The sequence below is a fragment of the Phacochoerus africanus genome, chromosome 12, assembly GCF_016906955.1.
Source record: "Phacochoerus africanus isolate WHEZ1 chromosome 12, ROS_Pafr_v1, whole genome shotgun sequence".
Taxonomy (NCBI): Eukaryota; Metazoa; Chordata; class Mammalia; order Artiodactyla; family Suidae; genus Phacochoerus; species Phacochoerus africanus.
In genome coordinates this window covers 23,818,350-23,832,463 of record NC_062555.1, presented here as the reverse complement: position 1 = coordinate 23,832,463, position 14,114 = coordinate 23,818,350, and the positions used below count along the sequence as shown (strand labels likewise).

At 44.2% G+C, this 14,114-nt stretch overlaps 1 protein-coding gene across 1 annotated transcript in view; it reads left to right on the top strand.

The window, feature by feature from the left end:
* SMYD3 (SET and MYND domain containing 3) overlaps positions 1-10,761 on the top strand; it is a 754,642-nt gene extending 743,881 nt beyond the window's left edge. The window contains exon 12 of the mRNA XM_047754787.1: positions 10,436-10,761. Within this exon, the coding sequence (XP_047610743.1) occupies positions 10,436-10,537 (102 nt within the window). The 3' untranslated portion in view covers positions 10,538-10,761. The remainder of the gene's footprint in view (positions 1-10,435) is intronic.
* The last annotated feature ends 3,353 nt before the right edge of the window (positions 10,762-14,114 follow it).

Below are 14,114 nucleotides of genomic sequence, written 5' to 3'. Positions count from 1 at the left end.
ACCCATATCCTAGGACAGCTATTGTTAAAAATAAAAAAAAAAAAAAAACAGAAAACAAGTTGTTGGTATGGATGTGGAAAAACTCAACCTTTTGCATTACTGGCAGCAATGCAAAGTGGAGCAGTCACTGTGGGGAAAGAGTATAGCAGTTCCTCAAAAATATCAAACATAGAATTACCATTTGCTCCAGCAATTCCACTTCTGGTATACACATACAAAAAAAAAACTGAAAGCAGGGGCTTGAACAAATATTTGTACACCAGTGTTCATAACAGGCATTATTGAAAATAGCTAAAAGGTTGAAATAACCTAATTGTCCATGGATAGATGAATAAATAAAATGTGGAAGATACATACAATGAAATATCATTCAGCCTTAAAACTGAAACCACATGGAAGAAGCTTGAAGAGATCATGTTGAGTGAAATAAGCCAGTCGCAAAAGGACAAATATTGTATGCTTACACTTATATGAGGTACCCATAGTCATTGAAAACAGAGACAGAAAGTAGAATAGTGGTAACCAGGGGCTGGAGAGAGAAGGAATGGGTAATTATTGTTTAGGGAGTACACAGATTCAGTTTGGGATAATGCAGAAGTTTTGGATATGGATAGTGGTGATGGATGCACAGCAATGTGAAGGTACACAGCGCCACTGATCTGTACACATAAAAACTTACCTGCGGATTCCAGATGCTAAGTGAATCCAAATATGAAAAATCCCAGGAAATCCACATCAAGATTCATCCTAGTCAAACTTCTGAAAACTAAAGACAAAGAAAATATCTTAAAAGCAGCAACTGAAAAATGCTACCTTGCTGGTAAAATGAGGACACCAGTAGAGTGATACACACACACACACATGTGTGTGTGTGTGTATATATATCCCCACACTTATGTATCTTACATATATCATATATATATACTCACATGCACATACATATAAGGTAAGACCTAGAGCAACCACTTAAAAAAATCTATAAAAATGAATGCATTCAAAATATTACAGAACAGAATTCAAAAAAATGTGGTAATCTACCAGAATGGCAAGAAAAATATATAGAAGCAAAAAACCCAGAATAAACAGAAAACCAAAAAACAATGGCAGACTTATAGTCCTTTTGTAGTGCAGCAGGTTAAGGATCTGGCCTTGTCACTGAAGCATCTTGGATTGCTGCTGTGGAGCAGGCTTCATCCCCTGCTCGGGAACTTCCACATCCTGTTGGTGTGGCCAAAGAATGGCAAACTTAAAACCCTAATATATGAGTGACTACCTTAATTATGTAAGTGACCTATGTAAAAATGTATGTTATCTTAAATATACTAATTGAATGACACAGGTTATTACAGTGGATTGTTTTTAAGGACCCAACTATATGCTGTCTATAGGAAACTAAATATAGTGATACAGGCAGGCTGAAACTAAGAGGATGGAAAAAGATACATCATGAAAACACTAAACATTAAAAGAAAGCTTGAGAGGCTATATTAATATCAGGCTTCAGAGCAAAGCAAATGTTGAGAGACAGAGAAGGTCATTATATAATGAGAAAAAAAATGTCAATTTATGAAGAATATACTTTGCAATCCTAAATGTGTATACACCAAACAACCATTTGCAAATTGTGGGAAACAAAAACTGATAGAACAGAAAGAAGAAACAGACAATAAATAAGCTTATGGATACAGATACACATGGGGATATCATGCCCCCCCACCATCAACAACTGACAGAACTAGACAAAAGCAGGAATTCCCATTGTGGCTCAGCAGTAATGAACCCGACTAGTATCCAGGAGGACGTGGTTCAGTCCCCAGTCTTGCTCAGTAGTTTATGGATCTGGCATTGCCGTGAACTGTGGTGTAGGTCACAGGTGGGGCTTGGATCTGGCATTGTTGTGGCTGTGGCACAGGCCAGCAGCTACAGCTCCAATTCAACCCCTAGCCTTGGAACTTCCATATGCTGCAGGTGCAGCCCTAAAAAAAATAAAAAATAAAAAAATTCCGCCAAAACAAGACATAAACAGAAAAGATATAGAAGTTAACGACACCATCAACCAACAGGATCTGACGTAAAATTCCACCAACAGTAGCAAAATACACATTCTTTTCAAGTACACACACAACATATACCAAGAAGGACCATATTCTGGGCCATAAAACAAGTCTCTATACATGTAAATGTATTCAAGTCATAGGAAGTAAATTCTCTGACCACAATGGAGTTATTAAATTAGATCAATAACACAGTATTTAGGGGAAAAAAAAACCCCAAATCTGTACTTATTAGCTCTGTGTCTGGGACTCAGTTTGTCCCTAGAATTTACCTAGTCTAATTTCCTCATTATTCAAGTGAAGAAACGGGCTCAGGGAGGAGACAGGATGTCTTCAGGGTCTCTCGGGTACTCAGTAAATACGCACTGGATTGACTGATTAAACACAGCAACATAGCAGCAGCTCTCTTCTGGAATAGCTACTCCCATGGAAGGCACAGACCTGAGTTCACCACATCTGTAGCCCCTTCTGCACCTCCCCTGCCCCAGCTCTGCTGATCCCTCCCTCCCCTAGCCCCCCAGCACCTTACATCTCCATCACACACTGCCCTGCTATAATCCTGGCTGTGCCAGCACCCCTCCCAGGGCAAGGGCCAGGTCTTAGTCCATCATAGCTGCCTAGACAGTATTTCGTGAATGAATGGAGAGGTGTTTTCTTCAAGGAAGTTTTGTCTCCCAGGAAGCCAGGTCCTCCCAGCAGATCCTCTGCAAGGTGCAGGGCACAGCAGTCAGCAGGGCTGCTGTGAGCTCAGGCTGGTCATCACAGGCTTTGAGACTTCTGCTGCTCCTTGTCAGGGGCTGGTCGTGGCTCTGGAGCTGCTTGGTGTGTCATAGGTCTGTCTGCTTCCCCATCCTGCTGGGACTGCCCAGTCCCTCCTCTGTTTTCATCCTGAAGTGGGCAGAGTAAGAAAACTTGCTTGCATTTCTTCCCTCTTGTGATCTAATGCCAGAGGTTCTTACCACGCATTCATTTCTTTTCCCTCTGATTTATATCCGTATTTAAATCCTGCTTGGGGAAGTCATTTAATGGATTCCCTCAGGCTTATAGCAGAGAGTATATGAGATCCCTGATAAGCTTAATATATTTTTATTAAAAATTAATAAGAAAGCTATATTGTTTGCAACGTTAAATCATAATTTGATTTGAATTCATTTTATGTAATACATGGCCACAGTGCTAAAATTGCTTTTTTTAAAAAAAAGCTGTGATAAGATTGAAATCAGTCCTGGGGACCCTATCTTTTTACTCCTGAGTGAACCATGCCTGTCGTGGGGCAGACAGTCTGCTTCCATGTCTCGTGTGACATTTAGAGTCTGTGCACGGGGGCACCAACCCCCCGTTGAAGGCTTCAAATGGGTCTTTTGTGGAAGATTACGTGCACGCTCTTTTTAAATGCTACCATTAAAAAAAATAAAATTTAATGGAAAGAGATAAGCTTTTCCCAGCACAGGCCGGCTCCAATTTTATATTTCCTTAATCTGTTTTACATACCGCTGCAGGAAATTAAACCCAAATTGCCCTCTCTGACATGCGCGTGTGTGGCAGTTGGGAGCGGCTGAGAGGGGAGGCAGACACAGAGCTCCGGGAAACAACTGTTCTGGTTTGTCAGAGATTTATGGTAACTTTCGGGTGGGGAGAACAGCCCCTCCTCATCTTGCTGCGCTGGGGGGCTGTGGCCACCCCGGAGAGCCTGCCCATGCTGACAGCAGCAGAGGGGTCCCATCCTACATCTCCGAGAACTGCCGTCCCAGCTCACCTGCAGCCCAGGTGACATCCAGGACAAGGACCAGATACCCTCCTGGCCAGGTCCAGGTTTCGGCTTCCTGTACACTCCACTTGACACACACACACACACACACACAGAAAACATAGGTGCCGTCCTATCTCGCATAGTTCACTAAATCCTACTCCTCCCTTTCTTCTCTTCTTTCTCTCCTTTTCCTTTCCAGCCCACTCATCATGCAGAGAAAATGAGTGTTTGCTTAACAATCGTACTTATGTTTTGGTTTCACCTTCTAGACGAATGATACGGATTTTTTTCTAGACTCTTCAAATTGGTCCTCTGCTCCCAGTTACACCTATTTCCTCTCCGCTTCTAGCCACCCCTGGGGATAAGATCTTCTGATCTTAGCATCTCACATCCTACACATCCGCACCCAGGCGTTGCCCCCAGCCCGCTCTTGCTTCTGGTGCCGCATTCAACACCAATAAGAGAACACAGGACATACCAGACACATCCTGACCAGAAGAGCTTCGTCCCCCTCCGGGTGTCTCAGAAGCCCCATCTTGGAGACCCTCCAGGCCCTCCTTGGCCACTGCAGACTGTTTGTAGGTGGAAGCTGCACAGGGCAGTCATGGAACAAACACTGGACTGAGTCCTGAGCGCTAGATGCTCACCCCAGCCCACCTCTCAGGCCAAGCAGGAGGACACTGGACCAGATGGTCTTCCTGGAAGAAAACAGGAAACAGGCTGGGAGGTGAGGTGTGGAAGTGAGGCCTGAGGAAGGCCAGGCTGCTGCCCTTCCTGGCTCTGGCTCTGTGGTTCCGAGAGGGCTGCGGCGCTAGAAGCCTCCTGCTGACACTCAGGCACCTGCCCTGCCGTGGGATGAGCAGGAATGAAAGGGAAGCCTCCCCATCAGCCACGTGAACTTTGGCTGTCAAGGAGGAGGCCTGATTCTTAAGGTTGGAAGGGAGGAGAGAGCAACAACTGGTTCGTGGCAGGCAGAAGAGCGAGACCTGCGCAGACGGCCAGGCCACCACACTCTCTGCTCCAGCCTGAGACACATGTCTGCTAGAATGGGCAAGGGCTGGGTGCTAAAACTCAGGGGACAGGGGACAGACCCAGGGAGAGGGCTGCTCTTGGATGCATAGAGCCTCAAGGGCTGGACTAGGGTACTGCTGCAATGGGAGTGTTTGTGGAAGAAGCCTGGGCCTACCATGGAAGCAAAGCACCCACTGTTAAGTGGCACACAAAGAGGCAGGGCTGCCTGACAGCTTTTTTCTCCACACACCAGCCCCCATCTCTGCAGGGTCTCAGGCCTCAGCCACCACCTCAGTGGGCTCTGGAAGCCAGATGCCAGCTAGTTGTTCACATGCAGAAGCAGAGCTGAAACCACAGCTGAGCTCCAGGGCCCTTGCGACTTAGGAAGCAGGGTTGAAATCTCTGCCTGTTGCTGCACAAGCTGCTGACTTATGCCTCCACCACCGGCTGCAGGACTTCCAAGTGGACAGCAGGTGCTCCTGTGGCTGGGACCCGTCTGGCCTTAGCAGCTATTTGTGGGTGCCTGCACATAGGGGCTGGGCCGGGCAAGTGTCTGAGATGCCTCCATCCATACCTCCCACAGCAGGTCCAGGTGCATGACTACTGCAATTCTGGTATCTGACCTCAGTGGATCTGTACTGGTGGCCTTGTGAAAACAATATCTGAGGGACGGACACCAGGGCCTACTGCCAGCGTGCCCAAGGCTGAGATGGGGCCAAGAGCAGTGCCAACAGCAGTGTACTCTGTGAGCCTGCACAACAGGTGACACAAAAGAGCACACTAATTGGGGAAGAGCTCTGGAAGAGGAATACTCAGGGGCTCTTCTCCCACTGGGAGTGTGCCAACCCCACTTACTTTGCACTGCAGCTCAGAAATGGATCTGGGGCTTCTACTCAAACAACTAGGGAACAGACCTGGCCCCTGCCAGGTCAGTGACAATGGCAGAGCAAAGAGGAGATGTCACTCAATATCCACTGCAGGTTCTGGCCAGCGTAACACCACTCACACCTCCTATCAAGGGGAAAAAGGCCAGAATACACTGAGGCAAGGTGCAGCAGGCATCCACACTAAAAACCCTTGCCCCCAAAATTATTAAACCCACACAGACTACACAGAGATGCTCCCACATCAAAACAGCCCTCCAAGACCATAATAGATAATTGTTTCTACTAAACTCATAGAACAAGAGAAATATAAGTACAATGAAGAAACAAACCACTCCTAATTACGATTCAGAGAATTCCCCTGATAGGACAATGAAATTGACCTCTTCAGCCTAACAGACATCAATTTCAAAAAGGAGGTAATGAAAATACTGAAGGAATTAAGGACTATTGGTAGAAATGCTGATTACTGTAAACGGGAACTAGAAACTATAAAGAAAAGCCAAGAAAAATTAGAAAATTCATTCATCAAGACTAAAGCTGAGGAGTTCCCGTCGTGGCTCAGTGGTTAATGAATCCGACTGGGAACCCTGAGGTTTCAGGTTCAATCCCTGGCCTTGTTCAGTAGGTTAGAGATCCGGCGTTGCTGTGAGCTGTGGTGTAGGTCAAGGATGCGGCGTTGCCATGAGCTGTGGTGTAGGTCGTAGGCACAGCTCAGATCCCCCACTGCTGTGGCTCTGGCGTAGGCCAGCAGCTGCAGCTCCAATTAGACCCCTAGCCTGGAAACCTCCATATGCCTCGGGAGCGGCCCTAGAAAAAGCAAAAATCAAAAAAAAAAAAAAAAAAAGTTCAGCTGAGGCAATGAATAGCAGAATGAATAGTGCAGAAGAACAAATAGCAAAGTGGAAGACAGAATAGAAATCACCTAATAAGAACAGCAGATAGAAAGCCAACTAAAAAGAAAAAAAAAGAAAAAAGACCTGTGGGATAATGTATTGCAATCTATAGGGATCTTAGAAGGAGAAGAAAGAGAAAAGGGAATTGAAAATGTTATTAGACCAAATAGTGGCTGAAAACTTCCCAAACCTAAAGAAGCAGATCTCCAAAGTACAGGAAGCACAGAGGGTCCCCAAAAAGATAACCCCAAACAGATCTACACCATGACATCATAATAAAGGCAGAAGTTAAAGAGAGGATTCTAAAGGCTGCAAGAGAGCAATGCTTAATTACAAGGGAACCCTGTAAGAGTATCAGCTGATTTCTCTACATAAACACTGCAGGCCAAAAGGGAGTGACAAGATATATTCAAAGTCCTGAAAGGGAAAAATCTGCAGCCTGGGATACTCTCCCCAACAAGATCATCATTTAGGATAGAAGGAGAGCGAGCGAATTTCTCAGACAAGCAAAAACTCAAATACAGCAATACTAAACCTATCCTAAAGGAAATATCGAAAGGTCTTCTCTAAATAGAAGTAAGAATCCAGAAGAAAGAGAAAAGCACAGCTGGAAAGTAAATCACTTAACCCAATACACAGATTAAAAAAAAAAAATCAAAACATTTCTGTGAAAGTGATGACAACCACAACGAAGAGCAGAAGAGTGAACATGAAGATGTACAAGAGGACAGCAAAATCATAAAATGTGCAGAAAGAGAGTAGGAAAATGTAGATTTTTTTTCTAGCGTGTGTTTGAGCCTATATGACTACCAGTCTAAAGCAAGTAAATATAGGAAGGGGTTAACGTATTTGAAAAGCAGGGGAAAACACAAAAACATAAAGTAGATTCACAAAAACCAAAAAGAAGCCTCAGGACCAAAGAAAATCATCAAACCACAAAAGGAAAAAGAAAAGAAAGGGACAAGGAAGAAAATAAAATCAATGGGAAAACAAGATCTAAAATGGCAATAAATACATATGTATCATAAATTACCTTAAATGTCCATAGACTCAATGCTCTAATAAAAAGACACAGAGTGGCAGACTGGATTTTTTAAAAAAGAGCCTACAATATGCTGCTTACAAGAGATCCACTTTAGGGCAAAGGAGACATACAGAGTGAAAGAGAAGGAAAAAGACATTTCATGCAAACAAATGACAAAGTGGGAGCCACAATACTTACACCAGACAAAATAAAACAGGCTATAAAGAAAGAGAAGTGCAGCTGTAATGATAAAAGGAACAATACAAGAAGAGGATATTATACTCGTCAAAATCTATGCACCCAATACAGGAGCACCCAAATGCATAAAACAAATACTAATATACACAAAGGAAGAAACTGATGGGAACACAATGCCAAGGAAAATTTAACACCCCACTCACACCTTGGATGGCACTTCTAGACAGAAAATCAGTAAAGCAACAGAGATCCTAAATAGTGCAGCTAGGCTTAATTGACATGTTCAGAACATTACATCCAAAAACAGCAGAATAAACATTCTTTTTTTTTTTTTTTTTTTTAATGGCCACACCCATGGCATTTGGAAGTTCCTGGGCCAGAAAGTGAATCCAGGCTGCAGCTGTGACCTATACTGTAGCTCTGGCAACTCCAGATCCTTTAACCCACTGTGCTGGGCCAGGGATTGAACCCATGCTTCTGTAGTGACCTGAGCCACTGCAGTCAGATTCTTAACCCACTGCACCACAGCGGGAACTCCCAGAATACATTCTTTTTAAGTACACATGGAACATTCTCTAGGATTGAAACAGTTACATGGATACTAAACAACATGCCTCTAAAAAACCAGTGAGTGAACAAGGAAATTAAAAAGTACCTTGAGGAAAATGGAAATGAAAACATGACCATACACGATCTATGGGATGCAGCAAAATCAGTTCTTAGATGGAAGTTCACAGTGATGCAGGCCTTCTTAAAATCTCAAATAAACAACATAACCCACCAACTACAGGAATTAGAAAAAGAAGAATAAACAAAACCTAGTGAGCAAAAGGAAGGAGATAATAAAGATTAGAGAGGAAATAAAATTTTAATTAAAAAAGAACAGAAAAAAAAAACAGTAAAACCAAGAGCTGGTTATTTGAACCGGTAAACAAAATTGACAAACTTCTGGCCAGGCTCACCAAGAAGAAAACAGAGAAGACCCAAATAAAGTAAGAAATGAAAGAGGAGAATTCACAATTGATACCACAGAAATGCAAAACAATACCTAAGAGAATACTATGAACAATTATATGCCAACAAATGTAACAACCTACAAGAAACAGATTAACTTTCTGGAAACATATAGCCCACTAAAACTGAATTAAGAACAAATTGATAACTTGAACAGACCAATTTCACCAGAAATGAAACAGAATCTACCAAAAAGAACACCCTTACAAACAAACATCCAGGGCCAGAGAGCTTCACAAGCGAATTCTACCAAACTTATAAATAACTTGTACCAGTTCTTCTCAAACTCTTCCAGAAGACTGAAGAGGAGGGAACACTTCCAAAGACATCATGTGAAGCCTCCATCACGCTGGTACCAAAACCAAAGACCTGCCAAAAAAAGAAAATTACAGGTCCATGACTTTGATGAATAAAGATGCAAAAATTCTCATCAAAATTTTAGCAAATTAGAGTCCTCACTGTGGCTCAATGGTTTAAAAACCCAATGTGGTGTCCATGAGGATACAGGTTCAATCCCTGGCCTCACTCAGTGGGTTAAGGATCTGGCATTGCCCCAGCCTGCAGTGTAGGTCACAGATGTGGCTCAGATCCAGTGCCAGCGTTGCTGTGGCTATGGTATAGACTGGCATCTGCAGCTCTGATTACACCCATAGCCTGAGAGCTTCCATATGCTGCAGGTGGCAACCATAAAAAGAAAAAAAGAAAAAGAAATTTAGCAAACTGAATCCAACAACACATAAAGAAGATCACACACCATGACCAAGTGCAGTTATTCCAGGGTCACAAGATAGTTCAACATATGCAAATGAATCAATGAGATAACACCACATAAACAAACAAAATGATCATCTCAATAGATGCAGAAAAAGCATTCCATAAAATTCAACATGCATTAATGATAAAAACTCTTACCAAAGTGGGTACAGAAGGAACATATCTCAATGTAATAAAAGCCAGTTGTGACATCCACAGCCAACATAATACTCAATGGTGAAGTCTTCCTGCTAAAATCTAGAACACGACAAGTATGCCCACTCTTACCACTCCACTTCAACACAGTGTTGGAAGTCCATGGCAATTAGACAAGGAAAATCATAACAGAAAAGAATACAATATATATATACACACACATATATGTAACTAACTCACCTTGCTGTACAATAGAAATTAACACAACATTGTAAATCAACTACAATAAAATTGTTTTAAAAAGACTCCAAAAATGTGTATACATTATATGTATCACAGTGCATATAGTTGAAAATTAAATACAGTATGGAAAAATGAAAAATTTAACATGGTAGCGGCGTGGTAGTTCATCTTTAATACTAGTTAATAATTTTGCAACTCTTCTTAAACCTCTGTAACTACCCACACCCAGCCTAAGCGCTAACCACCACCCCTAAAGATCAGAGCTGGACACTAGGTCCAGCGTGACTCAAGGGGTCATTGTGCTTGCCTCGCACCGCGTTACAAAATCACCCTGGTCTCTTCATCTGTGTCCTCTTCATCTGAGGACTGCAGGCCTCTCTGGCATCCTGGAGTCCTGGGAAACGACAAGGAGCAGGCAGAGATCTAATCCATCTCTCTCTTTTTCCCTGTAGGCTTTTGATATTATGAGAGTGACACATGGCAGAGAGCACAGCCTGATTGAAGATTTGATCCTACTCTTAGAAGAATGTGACGCCAACATCCGAGCATCCTAAGAGAACCCCATTCAGGGAGAGACGGGCTTATACCTTTATTGAATGCCTTACTGAGGTCACACACTCTGTTATTTTGTTTGCTGTGTGAACCTCCCCTCTTGGCAATGCTGTTGTGTGTTTATGTAGCTAAATCAAGGCAGACATATGGTTTGCACACCATGAGAATCCTTAGTTATAGAGAAACACGATTATAATAAATATTAAAAACTTGGTTGAAAATGCCATCTGGCAGTTGTTTTCCTTGCTTACTCATGAGTAATTTTAATGTTCAGTATTTCACATTAAAGATAGAATATCCTATTAAAAGCATAACAGAGTAGACTGTAACTCTCTCCTTGGATAAAAATCAATCCTTTCACATTTGCTTCCAAGCAAAAGCTTACTGCCTATTTTTGGCAAAAAATAAGATTTTCAGCTGTTGTCTTCACTGCTTGTGGTAAGTGACATGTGTGTCCATTATTCACTTCCAAATCCATCTCCAACACAAGAAGTTTTATCCTAAATCCTAGAAAGAAGTCACGTTAGGTTTTCTTCAAAAAGGATAGGCGATCTTAATGGAAAGGAAAAAAAAAATGTCTTTTCCTATGTCTCACGGCTCTTTGTGTAACTCGTTCTGAGCATTTTATAACCCTTCGCATGTGTCACGCTTTTCTTTTGAAATTTTTTTTTTCTGTAATTCTCTATGTTTATGAATCGAGCATATATGATCTGCCTTGCACGAAGCTCCTGCAGGAAGCAGGGTTCTCACACCCCAGCTCAAATCAGGCTTTTCTCCCCCCTTTCTCTCTAGGAGCCCCTGATTCTATGGCATGCTTTTCCACCTTCTGCTTTAGACAAACACGGAAAACCTTTTCTTTTCCCTCCCGCAAAAACAAAGGTAAGTCCTTTCACAGCTCAGTGATGCTGTAAGCAGTTTGGTCCCTCAGGCTTAGCGGAGACACTGGTCGTGGCGGAAGCCACCCGCCGTGACCTGTCTTTCCCCAGTTCTGTTCAGGAGCCTCCCCAACCCTCACAGAGGGAGTGGCACGTCCTCTGGCCACGTGGCTGCACTGCGGCAGCAGCACTGTCACGGTGACACTTGGGCCTCTGATCACGTCGGCAGGAACCAGCCTCATTTGGCAGCCGGGAAAGCTGACTGATGCCTGGAAGGGGGAGCCTACCTGCCAAACGCCTGGTGGTCAGTGATTGCTGAGACGTGCCCATCTGCATGCTGATGAGCCCCTCGGCCACATCATCAGCCTGCCTGGCTCCAGCCACTGTCGAGTACCAGGCGCCTCGAAAGCACACAGTGTCTCTACCAGCCACGGCCCCCGTGTCTATAAGTTAGGAAACTGAGGCCCTGGAGTTAGGGCTCGGGGATCTCTTCTGATTTATTCAGTGACCTTGAGAAAGTAGCTGAATCTCAGTCTTTCTCAGAGACCAGTTCTACCCAATGCCACAAATATTTATGGAATGGTTATTGCATATTTAGGAAAAAGAGATACCAAACCTGAATAAAATGTGCCCCTCGTTGTCAAAATGTACACCGTCTGGGAGAGTATTTGTATTAGGCAGCTCTGATTGCATGATACACGACCCACAAATGTGCTGATTTTGTTCATTATTCTCTATGGCAGCGATGTGGGCTGGACAGTTGCTTCTGGTTTGGCCCAGGCTCCACACACCCCTGGCCCTATAAAGTCCCACTGCAAGGGGTGGAAGTCTGGAGAGGAAGAAGTTGTGGCCATGTGTCCAGTTCCCCATGGCAGCCTTTGCGCTACCAGGGGTAACGAGCATTCAGGGAATCTGGCGAACTCCGCTGACCTTGGCTTGGGCACCTCACTGTCAGTACTTGCTGGTGGGTCCGCTGGGGAAACGAGGATGACTGGGCCACGAAGCTCACTGGGCTGGTCCAGCCTTCTTCACGTGGCAGGAGGGTTCCAGAAACAGTAAGGAGGCAAGCCCCCGGGTGCAAGCACTGTTTACAGCTGCTTGTGTCACACTTAGTCACGTGCCATGGGCTGACGCCTATCACAATACAAGCCTAGAATCAGGGGTGCTTCCAATTCCATTGCCAGAACATAGATCTGCGGAGAGGAAGGCACTGTGGTCCTTGGTGCCACCCACCCCCAGCAGCCTGCAAGCCGTCTCAGTGTTATGGAACATTTAGTGAATCTGATGTCATCCGTAGACCTTCTTCCTAGAGAAACATACACATGAGCAATTTGCTTGTAGGATCAAGGATTCTTGAACTCTCCTATGGCCCATTAATAGACTTCCTGGGGTCCTTCATCTAATAATAATTTTTAAAAAGAGACTTGCTGCCTTTCAAAAACACTGCGTGTTGTATGGGTTCCTCATTTTAAATTCATCAGGAAAAGAAAAAAGCCGTAACAGGTGGAAGGAGTAACTTACATGCCAATGAGCAGCAGTTCCCAGAATGAAATTTATCAGTCAGTGATGATCCCGGATTAAGAGATTTGCCTTCATGCCTCCTAGAGAAAGCAGGATAGGCTTTTAAATCCCTCTCAGGCCACCTCCAGTTTTCTGAGGAAAAACGTTTAAGAGGGAGGGCCCCAGTTTGCACCAACTTTTCATGGAAAGCAAACACAATGGTAAATAAACATTTACCAAACAACTCTACCGCAAAATAATTTTGGGGAAGGAGGAAGGAGATGGAGCACATAATTTAAAATCCATGTCACCCATGGCTGACAATTTACTGCTGCCCCAGTCTCCGCATGTGCTGTTTCATTAATCCACAGTCATTGTAGCGGCGGGCTTTTTTCACATCAGTAACTTAAAGCCATTAGTTGCTCCTCTGGGATGAGAGCACATTTAAACTGAAAAGGAACACGCTGGGCGTAATTTATGGCCGTGCCATGTGAATGCCAAGAGCTCAGAGGAGGAAGGCTGCCCGGCAAGCCTGCTGACTGTGAGAGTTCAGGTCCGGCTTCCTCTAGCCGAGCAAGAGTGCCGGGCCGGTGGAGAGGGCAGCCGTCCTCCTGTGAAGCCAGACAGCCCCAAGCCACAGAGGCTCCTGAGCCAGGATCCATGGCAGGGATCAAAGAGAAATTCCATACGTACAGGCCCTCCTCTGAGTTATGTCTTAAAAATTCTTTCCTGGGAGTTCCCATCACGGCTCAGCAGTAATGAACCCAACTAGTGTCCAAGAGGACTCAAGGATGTGGACACAATCCCTGGCCTCACTTAGTGAGCTAAGGATCCAGCATTGTGGTGAGCTGTGGTGTAGGTCACAGACGCGGCTGGGATCCTGTGTTGCTGTGGCTGTGGTGTAGGTCGGCAGCTGCAGCTCCGATTTGACCCCTAGCCTGGGAATTTCCATAAGCCGTACATGCAGCCCTAAAAAAGCAGGAAAAAAAAAATCAAAAATTCTTTTCTGGCCCAACAACCAGGAAGTGATGGTCACTCCGAGCAGGGGTTCCACGGGGAGATGATTCTGAGCATTATCCGTGATGCATCATAAAATTCTGTGACATGCAATCACTGGCAGCAGCTTCAGAGAAACAGCAGAGGCTTGCTTTGGCCTGAGCTCTGTGAGAGATGGAGCTGATTGAGGAGGCCCAGCAGCACCACC